Below are 12,073 nucleotides of genomic sequence, written 5' to 3' on the forward strand. Positions count from 1 at the left end.
GAGCCTTCGTCTAACATATATTTAGAAGTTCAAAAAACGATAGAAATATTATACAAGGAATTTAAAATGGTATTTTCGGAAACATACAAATTGTTTTGCAGGCAAACGAATAGCTGACGGCGTTGTTTTATATGTAAATAGATAAGTTGGCTGGGTACCTTATGAAAATTTGTTTTTATATTTTTTCTAATTTTTTGGTATTCATAAATCAAGTGGGAACAATTTTATTTATTAGATAAATATATCAGTTTCTTTTTTTTGTTACTTAATTTTATTGTAAATACAATTTTTAAAGTTAAAGTTTAAAGTAATTTTTTAATTTACAGTTAGTAGGGCTATTGGCGAAGATCTCCATAATAAAAAATGACGGTGAAATTTATTCCTATTTATTATTTGAGAGCGAATTAATAAAATATCTAAATAGTTGCGTATTATTTTTTATAAAATTTAAATGAAAATCCTGCTCTTGATTTATAATATTGTAAATGCAACTAAAAAATTTTTTTGACCTTGAAAATTAAAAATTTTTTCCGTAGTTTTTATGAGCCGAACTTTTTCCGGAGGCCAAAAAATCTTGTATTCACAACAATTTTCTGTTTTGACCGAGACCAATGTAATTAGTGTAATTTTCTTGTATTAAATTTGAGAAGTGTTTATTTTTAAAATTCCGAAAATGATATTATTTTGACACTTTATTTTATAGAGAAAAGTCAATATTGCTATACATCTGATTGTTTCTAGACGAAAAATGACCGTTAGGGAGTTGTTCATTTCTGTACTGCAAAAGTTTTTAAAAGCGCGATTTTTAAAAAACAAAAAATATGTATTAACAATTTGTTAGTACAGTTATGTGTCACTTGTGTTAGGTTAGGTGGGATTTCGATGATGATCGATCGATGATCGATAATGATGATCGATAATGTTGATCGATAATGATGGTGATGATGATGAAAAGAACATTGTTAGATACGAAACAAATCGCATTAATCTAGTGATATTCAACCCTTTTAACTGTTTTAAAATGTTTTTTTTTTTCTAAAAGTTTGTATATAATTTTTCTCTATTCCATAGTGAGTACTTTTAAAATTAAATATTCATCTCGTTTACCTCTGTCTAAAACTGATATTCTATTTTCTATTAAATAATCTATTAAGATAACTTTAAGTTTTGTTGAATAATCAATATGTTACGTACTACTCTTTTGCAATATGACGAAACTGAAGACGAATACTTGTACTTTTGCATAATATTAATAGACCACGCTGTCACACATACCATCCATCACGTTCAATGTTCACTAACGACCTGAATAGAGATGTTCTTCAATTACCTTCAAGTTGATGGTTATAGCCTTTCATTTACGAGCAATATTGTAGCTATCTGATTTTTTCTGGGCGGTAACGACGGCGTAAATTTCCAAAAAATGCGTAATTGTCGGTTTGGCCTTCTTAAAGGCCGTCAATTAAACATTTTACAACTGGGCATCGGTATAAATCACTTTTCACTATTAGGGATACGTTCGTGGTGAAATATGACCAGAAGGATAATGTTATTACATAACATTAAATCGAAACTGTAGCAAAAAGATTGATGTTATTGTTTTCACATTTTATGAAAATTAAAAGTTTACCAGTGAATTTTTTTATTTCCACAGGTTTCGCACTAGCATGATAGAAAACACATTACTTAAATAAGGTGGACCAAAAATATGTATGTTGTAATTCTGGATTTATTTTGCGTTATTTTAGTTTCATATTTTTTTATGTGTAGAAAAAGATTGTTTGACTCAATGGGATTTGTTAAAAATCGCTTTGCTTCGTATCCTCACCGCTAGATGGCGGTTGGTTTTCAGAAAACTAACCATTTTTCGTAATTTTCTTGAAAATTATAAATGAAATTATATATCCATTTTTCATTACTTGTGAGATGACAAACGAAGGAATATATCGGTGAAAACGACATGTCGATATCTTTTTGGTACTCCTCAATCGGCAACACGCTGTATAAAATTCCTTTGTTCGTTATGGAATTAATTTTAGGAAAAACAGACGATCGCCAGTTTCTCTTACTCCGCCTTTTTGTGTTTGGGTTAATTTAAAAACAAATGTGTACGAAAACTACTTCATTATCATAAATAAACTCTAGCTGGATGGTGTAAAAGTTTTATTACACTTTTGAATTACGCCAAACGTGCCCGGCATTAAAATTCTTATAATTCATTTAGCTGATGTTATTGTCTCACAGGCAGTAAAAGTTGGGTGTAAATGTATTATGTTTGTTAAGACAATTATTATTAAGTGCAAGAAAAAAGTATAGACAAGACTTTAAACCATCACGACTGGTGCTACATTTCAACATAAATTACAAAGTTTGGAGTCGTCGCTGCTAAGCAAAAAGCAGAAAAGTGGATTTTTTTCGTGGTTATGGATGTACAGGGTTAGTCACTATAATCTGACAACTTATTTTAGTTTATTATTGAAATTACAAAAAAGTTTTTAATTTCACTAAATTAAAGAAATTTTTTTTTTAAAGGAACACCCTATATATTAGTGCATATTTAGCTTCGTTAAATTTTTATCTTTTCAAAAATATATAATTGTTACTGTTTCTGAACCAAACACTTCAACTTCAAATTTTTCGTTCTCATTAAACATTATTTCTTTGTTAAAATAGTTCGTTATAGGAAATAAATTAATGATGATAAATAAACTTCTGTCATAGTCATATTTTGTACGGGGCATTTTTTATAATGCGATCATTTTTAGAAAGTTCAAACTTGATTTTCTAAAATTTTTCAAATGGAACACCCTGTATTTTATTGTTCTATTTTATTCACATATCAGTCCACTTCAACTTTTATTAAGCATGTTCTATATCTAAAATTGTTAGTTTTTAAGATATAGCAACATTTCTTAATTTTTATCATTTTATAGAATACCACAAATAAATATTAAATAATAAAATTAACTCAAAATGGAGTGATAAATTATGAACTGACAAGTTGATACAATGTGACAGTTTTTTCCGAAGCAATTTCGTGCGACGGAAAATAATAAAAATTAGGTTTTTCCAGAAATATTGCTATATCTTAAAAACTAACAACTTTAGGTGTAGTTCTAGTCTTAATAAAAGTTAAAGTGGAGTGATATGTGAATAAAATAGAACAATAAAATACAGGGTGTTCTATTTGAAAAATTTTTGAATATCAAGTTTGAACTTTCTAAAAATGATTGAATTATAAAAAAATGTCCTGTATAAAATATCGATATTAGCTAATATAGGAGCCTTCGTCTAACATATTCTGTCTATAACTCTGTCAAATATTTTTGCTCCAAGTGTTAGTAGTTGAAAGTTAATACAACTTCTTCGAACTTAGCAACCTCGCATTAAAATGTTAAACTATTGCCATATTGCCATATATAGAATTTTGTCAGAAATCCATATGTTTAAAAATATACAGGGTGTTCCATTTAAAAAATGTAATATTTGGCGTGTCCCGTTTAACTAATCGCCCTGTATGTTTCTAATTAATGTTGTCCTTTAGGTTTTTTGATTTTGTACAACTTTTATATAAACTTTTTTTTCTGTATTATGAATAACAAGGGAGTTACTTTACTTTCTCACACTAATGGCCCACCCTGTATATTTCTGAAAAGAGAAAAATTTAACGAAGCTAAGCATGCACTAATATTTAGGGTGTTCCATTTAAAAAAAAATTGTACTTTAATTTCGTGATTTCCATTATTCAATTGTTTTTTCTAATACTGTATTATAAAAATTCATAAAAAAGCTAAATTTAAAAACTTTTTTGTAATTTCAATAATAATCTCACTATAAGTTGTACATTATAGTGACTAACCCTGGACAATGTGTCCCTAATTTCTCATGGAATCCGTAAATAGTACAATTATTTTTTATTTAGTCATATTTCATCGTAATTTCTCAAAATAATATTAATGAAATTTTTTACTGAAATTTCGAAATTGTTTTGACAGCTGCAAATGCGCAAACCCACACATTACATCATCTTACTCGGTATAATTTAAAATGGTATATTTTATATTTCTTTTTTTTGTACAAATATTTTGAAAAAAAACGTTTTTTAATGCGAAAGACTGCCTATTTTTTTTTTTTTGTAAAAGCCTTAAATCACCCTATATGTATTATTTATAGATTTTCTTATACATTATATTTAAACGAAGATTTTGGATAATTTGAAATAAAAGCAATGTCGTGATTTTTTATAAATATATTTACACATTTGTTTACAAAAAAAAATGTTTAAAAAACTAGTCCATTAGCTGTCTAGAAATTAACAAAAAAATATCTATGTACATTATTAAAATTATGTATACAGTTATCCTTTTTGTCTTAGTCCATAACTTTCATGGCAATAATTACAAACAATAAATTATCTACACTTCATTAAACTAAATACTACATTTATTTTTCAAAAGATCATATCACATATTTGGTCATCATCTCAGTCGAGCCTTAAGCTATGATTACATTGCAAGGGCGTTATTTAGCAGTGTAAACACAGCCTCACTATATCAATATATATTCGCATTCAAAACTCTTATTACACTTATAACTAAAAGCATGTCGATATCATATGCGTATCAAGAGCTACAATATCAACTCGCTCAACTATCTGAAAAAGAAATCAAAATTAGAAGAGTGTCGGACAATCGAACGCGATTTAAAACCGTTTGTACTTAGCGCATCCGGACTTTTTTCATCATCTGAAGGACCTGAAGTCCTGGGAAGGGACATGTCGGGTAAAAGTTGTGACAACCATTTCCGTCGACTCCGTTGATTAGTTGGCCCATGTGAGCCGCGAAATGGTACTTAGAGGTCAACTCAGCGGTGGTACTGATGGAGGTGTCCCTAAAACACGAGAAAAATATTGAGATTCCCTGATGTACCATGTCTAACCAAACCACCACCGTGGAGCTTTAGGAATCATACATTTAAACGGTATTGCTACGCCACTGCCATGCAGAATACACTGCAGTTAGACACACACTAGTGCGTAAAGTGAATTTGTTATAAACTAATTTTTACTTTACGCACCAGCACGAAAAAACTCCGTACCAATGCGTAAAATGATTTTTATACACTAGTGTTTAGTTTACGCACCAGTGCGTAAAGTGTATTTCTACACACTAGTGTTTACGCGCTAGTGCGAAGAAGAGAGGGAATTTTAACTGTGTTTCCTTTTTGTGAAACCAACCAATACTATATCAGCGGTTCTAAAAATGTTTCTTCATATTATTGTGTCAAGTCCAGTACTATTAAACAATATATTCTATTTGCAAAATTTATTTGACTTTACTCTCCAAGATTGTGAACATCGCATGTAATGAGTCCATAATGCATTCGAAAGGGATTGTTTTGGTTCCTATTGTTATTTAATGTAAGAGAAAACGTGGATGAAAAGGCTACTCTCTCTGCAATGGGAGAAGCGCTATGTCGTCACATAACAAAACAACGTCCATCCGAGGAATTCCAGCCAAAATATCCTTAGGACATATTATATAACGATGTTTATAATCTTATTAACATTATACGTTGAACTCGTTTTGGATTGTGAAACGGAAAATATTACAGAACTATTACGGCACAGTGAAAGTTGAGCGCAGGTATATTTCCATAATTACTTTCAACCGTACTCGCTTGTACAGAGGGTACGTGCCTGTTGGTACTTCCTTTGTTTGCAGAAACTTTAATGTCAAGTTTCTGGCATTTATTTGCTCGCTATCCCAGTCCTTCAAAAATATCACCTTAACAAATGTCTCGTAAATTGACGTACAAATGTTCATTTTGCAAATTTTAATCAACAGAGGAAATGATGTAATTAATTAATTAGTAGATATTCGTTTTCACAGTATAATTAAATAATACTTAGACTTTAGTCTCAAGGTGTGTACGTTATTTTTGCACTTCGTGGTCTAAAATAAAATAATAATACTAATTTTTGCACTCTGTGGCTTGAAATAAAAGAGATTATTAATTAAAACTATATACAGGTTGTCCAAAAATTAATTCAACAAATTGTGGTCACAGATTCTTAAGACAAATTTAGGGGACCTGTATTTTTTATTTTTGCCATGTGAAATCCGCTCCTAAGAATAGTTTTTTTTTTGGTTCACAGGGGTTTTATGACATGTGGAATTGATAGTGATATGCTTTTTGGTGGGGAACCCCCTTAAGACACTTTTTCGTGGCCCCCCCTTGTCTTTGGAGCAAACAAATTTGGTCACATATTTGAATTTCTTAAAAATTATTAGTTCGCTAGAAAGCCATTCAATTTAGAAACTTTTTTGTCTCTTGATATTTTTTTCGTAAAACGCATTCGATGACATTTTGACATTTTTCTCGAAAACATTGCGGGGACACCCTGTATACTAGTTTTGACGTCGTCAGAAACGTCATATACAGATACCATGTTATAATATGACAAACTACCTTAACAATCAATTACAGTGCTCCAATTAAATAAAAATAGTAACAGAAATTGTGACAAGTAAATAAAGTAAAGTACTGAGGATTAAAGCGGCACTTTAAACCCATGAAACACAAAAATAGGGTATATACTGCAGAACTGCAATGCACTTTAATATTTTAGTATGCAGTACTCTGTTTTCTCGACACATAAACTGCTTATAAAACGTTTTGATTTTTTAAGACTAAATTCCAGTGAAGATACTTACCTAAGTAAGTTTAGGAGGGATTTTTCTGAATCTGTCAGCTTTTCTTTTTGTGGCGTCGCTGTCAATTCGCATATCAGCTTTGGCAGACAAGCATTTTTTATAGTTTTCAGCAGCTTAGATCTAGACTTTGCGCTCCCTAAAAAATATATGCATATCACAACGTAAATATAGTAATGATGAAACACATAACGACTACATTTGAATATAGTTTTCTATTTAAACAATACAATTGATTCACTGATGAGGCAAAAGTGAAAATGATGTTTCAGTTGTCGTTACCTCACCGTCGACGTCGATAGAATCTTAAGCAACCCATTTTCAACAACATTAAAATGTATAAAAGCATTCTGGAAATCATATTTGATGTCCTTCCATATTTTCAAGTAATTTCCACGTATTTTACTGGAGTTTATTTTCCAAATGGCCTAATAAAAACCGAATTCCGTATAGATTAGCGAAAATACAGTTCATATGGATTTAATAACCCTTAATAAAACCACTTTATCTAGACCAACTCGTAACTCAGAAAAGACTATTTAAATTTGAAGATCTTTATTACAAAAAGGTTCCGAAGGTATTTTCCCTATTTTATTGTTTCTCTAAAAACGGCACATTATAAAATATATTTACTGCGGCATCCTCACTTTAAACGAAACAATAAAATAACTGAGATACTGATCATAAGTTTTAAAATCTTTAAATTAATTCATCGAAATCTCTAACCCCAATATTCTACCAAGGCGCTATAGCGTACATTTTTATTGTTTTTATTCGTTATAGAGGGATTAAAAGTAACACTTTATATCCTGAAACTTAATATTAAAACAACACTTGTAGGTATCTAGAAAGTAAGTGAATCTTTTAATCACAAGAGTGAAGTTTGATATTATACAACAAACAATTTAAATCGTATTTGTAAATATTCGTTTAATTATGAAGGGGAGAGAAGGGGAGGGGGGTTAAAAGTGACACTTTTTTTATTGAAAGTACATTTATGATCAAGGGAGTTTAATCATGTGTTATTGGCATTAAGTCGGCAAGGTTGGATCAGAATATTTAATTAATCAATCCGCTGTTTTACGATTTGAACAGATGCCAAGTTTAGAAATTATATCTGTTCAATGACATAGATACTCAGCCAGTTTTTTATTGTATTTCAATAACATTTGATCGTCTTTTTATGTAAGCGAAATTAAAAAGGAAAAATTATTCGTAAATGGTTTTATTTACACATATTTTACTACAAAACCTTGCTGCTGTGAAAAATGCTAGTTAAACCTACAAGCAAATTAACATATTTGCATTCTTAAAAATTCTACGTACATATTATCAAATTTGTTTGACCCTAGGTATTTTCTCTAGATTTATTTATACCTTTTATAGTTTCAATTGGCAAGAATTTTGAAAAAGTAACAGGTCTTGTAAAAAATTAAATAAAAAAAGCACACAACATTCCAAGACCCATTCGTTTGTGGACACCCTGTATATTAAGGAATGGAAGCTGGTTAGTTTTGGAACAATCAGTAGCGTTTTTCTCAAAAATGGCGTGTTTTCAGCGGTTTTGACAGAGCCAAGTCATTTTGTAAAATGAAATTGTAAACAGCCTAACCTCAAAAATGTCACAGATGAAGGTTAATTAGTGACCTCTAGCAGAGGGTCAATGTATTCAGTACCCCCAAACACTGTCCCTATCAAATTTCAACGCAATGCATTCTTTTATGAAGATTGTAAAAATATTCTTTGAAAAACAAACAACGATAGGCCTATGGGCACCTTAAAAAACTCGTAGCAGGCTTAGGAATATTTTTCCTTCATTTGTTTTTTAATTACTATGTTGATGACCTTTACATCTATAAATCGGAACATCCTGTATATATTTTATAAGAAATCCCTTAATTTGTAAAAGATACCTTATGTACTATTTGTACCACTGTTTGTAGTTTTTTTAATAAAACTAGTTTCACTAATCATAAATATTTTTATAGTTTTGGAAACAATAGTGTCGTGTGCCTATAAAATCATAGCACTTATGGGCTATTTCGTATTATCAAATAATACCCAAGGTTGTAGCAGTTGAAAATTACAACCCACATTCCTTTTCATCATTACGATTAAATATATAATTCAATTTTATAATCGAGATAAAATTGCCCGGCTAGACCCTTTACATTCGATTCCGTGATATTTATTAGAGCACATGTGACCTTGAATCTTTCGTTTGTACCTTATCAACAATATGTTTCAGTTTTAAGCCGACTTTTGAGCCGTCCTTACCCAAATGCTTCACAGAGTCTTCTTCGATATCGGCGTCTATGTCTATGTCAGCCTTGGTGTCTCCGTATCCAGGATTGGTAGGCCTCGGAGAGACATATCCTGCTTCTTCGTGCCTGTTACCTCCTATGAGCTTATGCAGGAGTCCCGAATAATCACTAACAAGCACCAGAACTAAGCAAACCACGAAAACTATCCTAACGACTATCTTGCCCGTCGACACCATAATTTTTTTAGGTCTTTCTTAGTCCTTACAGCATTTTGCGACTGATTAGATCACTTTGTTACGCGGTGATACAGTCTTGCTTGCTTACCTTGCAATTCTGCCCCCCCCTCCCGCGAGGCGACCGCGGATAGTGAAAGTTCCCAAAACGTAATGTTATTGATAGTTTTATAACACTTAGCAAAGGCGCTTAACGAAATAACGGAAGTAATTACCCAAAACTACATACGAGCACTTAAGGCATCCTCTAGACACTAACGAAGCCTTCGATTATACAAGGTACGCAAGGTAAGTGCGAGAAAATGTTTCATTAAGATTGCATTAAGCACTACTTAATTAAAAGTGCTCCTTGATTTCAGGGAGCAAAGTGTCACTTTTAATCCCCGAAATAAGCTTAATATTTCTTTAGTAATTTCAGGATACGAAATAACACTCGGTCAAACTTTTTCATCGAGATTAAAAGATGCACTTCAGTTCCTGTTTTTAGTTTCACAAAGTAAAGAGATTGATTAATTTTCAACAACCCGAATGAGAACAAAGAAAATTGAAGTGATTTTTAATACCATTTAAACTTCACTTTTAAGATTAAGACTTGCACTTTAGTGCCTCGATATGTAGTAATGTATTCCACTGCACTTTGTGGATTAAAAGTGTAGTTTTAATCATTTCAGGGAGTAAAGTGTCACTTTTAATTTATTTTAGGGTATACTTTCCAAGATTGACATTAATGTATTAAATAATTTCATGTAATTTAAATTTTAACTAGTAGTCCAAAACACTACATACAAAAATGGCGTGTGTGTCACATAATTAAAGTGCCTTTCAACCCCGTGGATTGCAATCTGCCCGCAGAGTAAAGAACGCACTTACCCTGGCGTATAATTTAAAGTGTCTTAATCCCATGGATTAACACTCAAACTTCACCTTTAGGATTAAGAGTATAACGTATTTTTTTGCACTTCAATATAGACTTTGTAATATGGCAGGTACAGGACTAAAGTGTTTTTTTAATAACCTGGATTAAAAATGCAATTTTAATTTCCTTGGTGTATAATTTAAAGTGTCTATTAATCCCATGAATCACCACTCAAGCTTTACCTTTAGGGTTAAGAGATGCACTTTAGTTTTGTGTATTTGTTGCACTATAGGTATACAGGTACAGGATTAATACGTTATTTTGTATTCTATTGATTGAATGTGTAATTTTAATTCCTGTTTCAGGGAGTAAAGTGTCAATTCCAGAAGGATTAAATTTGTTCAGCTATACTTTCCAAATTTGACATTTCTGACACATACCAAATGAATGTATGAAATAATTTACACATATTGTTTGAATTTTAATAAATTCAAGACACTTCATGCAATAGATGGAGTGTATATCAGAGATTTAAAGTGCCCCAGAATTAAATAACGCACTTTATTACCTTGATGCAAAATTTAAAGTGCCTTTTAATCCCATTAATCTCCACTCAAACGTTAGAACTTTAGTATGATACATTTCACCATTAGGACTTTAGTATTTCGCCATAAGAACTTTAGTATGATTTCACCATTAGGACTTTAATATGAAACATTTTTTTGCACTTCAATATACACTTTGCAATATAACAGCTACAGAACGTGATAGTTTTTTTTGCATTTCCTGAGTTGAAAGTGTTATTTCGGGGAGTAAAGTGTCACTTTTAATTTCCGAGGGAACAACTTTTAACTGGCAAAGTGCGTATTATATACACCAGCATACTTTATATCTCGCGAAGTAAAAAAAACTAATTCAGAAGTACTGAATAAGCACTCTAATTTATTTATGATGACGCTTTACCAAGAGAAACTAAAAACGGCACTTTAAATATTTAAAGTGCAAAATTATTTATGCAACTAATGCGAAAACTAACAAATAACACGTAAACTGGCTCAAGTGTGTTGAATATGCAGCCGCTTGATTACGTTCAATTTCAACTAACCACCTTTGCTAATGCGCTTGGTAAACACTGCCTCGGAAAGTTCTAAGATGTGACATACTTCCGTATCCTACTTCCTCATAGTCGGACAAAAGTGAAAACAACTATTACGCTTTGTTATGTCACATATGGATATAATTTATTCAGCAGATGAATACGGCTTTAGAGTTCAAATGCAAATTTTGTTAGCAGGTACATTAAGTGAATGTATGAGACAGATTATTTAAAAGCTCTTTTTGTGTTTACTTTCAGGCTGGAATCCTTTCTTTAGAGTTTGTTTTTTTGTTTCGGTTTATATAATTATTATATAATGCTATTGAAAAGGTAACCTAAAATCGGGAGTGAGAAAGAAAAACATGCCTGGGTTACTAGTGCGCGTTCTGTTTTACTTCCTAAGGTCAGGTGGTAAAGCGTCAGTTTTAGACCTCATAAATATAAAAAACAAATGAATATTCATAATTGACATTCCAAATTTTTTGTCGTAGCGCAAAACACTTTGCTCTAGAAGCAATTTGGACGTTTGGACCTCTGGACGTTTTTGACATTGAATTTAGGTATTCTAATATTTTGATAATCTTTTAATTTTTTTCCTGGACTGGCTCATTAAAATATTTGACTAAAAGAAATTTTTGTCTAGGAGCAGTCTGAAAAAATTGACGTCGACTAATTCGACCCTCCTAAATTCATTTATAAAGTCAGTAAAGCTTGACGGGAATGAGATATGTTTATTTATTTCCAAATTTTTTATCCTAGTTCGAAAACCCTTTGTTCTAAAAGCAATTTGGGGCCAATATTGAATTTCTCGCACAGGATTAGTGAATCGAAACAGATTAGTTAGTTGTGCAACCTGTTGATAACTATGAGGTTGCAGTACTATGCTCTTATAATTTTTTCTTTCGAATAAC

At 31.2% G+C, this 12,073-nt stretch overlaps 1 protein-coding gene across 2 annotated transcripts; it reads right to left on the reverse strand.

The window, feature by feature from the left end:
- Positions 1–4,296: 4,296 nt before the first annotated feature.
- Positions 4,297–9,289, reverse strand: LOC108912812. 2 transcript variants are annotated; one of them, XM_018718203.1, is made up of 4 exons: positions 8,991–9,289; positions 6,717–6,852; positions 4,719–4,890; positions 4,297–4,654 (listed from the first exon to the last, which is right to left on the reverse strand). In XM_018718203.1, exons 1-3 carry the CDS (start codon positions 9,211–9,213, stop codon positions 4,719–4,721), a joined length of 531 nt encoding a protein of 176 aa, XP_018573719.1. In that variant the 5' UTR covers positions 9,214–9,289; the 3' UTR covers positions 4,297–4,654. The 2 variants fall into 2 exon arrangements, with proteins under 2 accessions (XP_018573719.1, XP_018573718.1); XM_018718202.1 differs by having other exon boundaries at positions 4,710–4,890.
- Positions 9,290–12,073: the final 2,784 nt, after the last annotated feature.

This window comes from Anoplophora glabripennis, unplaced genomic scaffold, assembly GCF_000390285.2.
Source record: "Anoplophora glabripennis isolate ALB-LARVAE unplaced genomic scaffold, Agla_2.0 scaffold422, whole genome shotgun sequence".
Classification (NCBI taxonomy): Eukaryota; Metazoa; Arthropoda; class Insecta; order Coleoptera; family Cerambycidae; genus Anoplophora; species Anoplophora glabripennis.

What these genes read in the sequence shown, in the direction of transcription:
- LOC108912812 (XM_018718203.1), bottom strand. Translation starts at nt 9,213, where the DNA reads ATGGTGTCGACGGGCAAGATAGTCGTTAGGATAGTTTTCGTGGTTTGC. An exon ending in AGACTCTGTGAAGCATTTGG is followed by an intron (nt 6,853 to 8,990) that starts GTAAGGACGGCT and finishes TATATTTTTTAG; the next exon opens with GGAGCGCAAAGTCTAGATCT. An exon ending in TCCCTCCTAAACTTACTTAG is followed by an intron (nt 4,891 to 6,716) that starts GTAAGTATCTTC and finishes CTCGTGTTTTAG; the next exon opens with GGACACCTCCATCAGTACCA.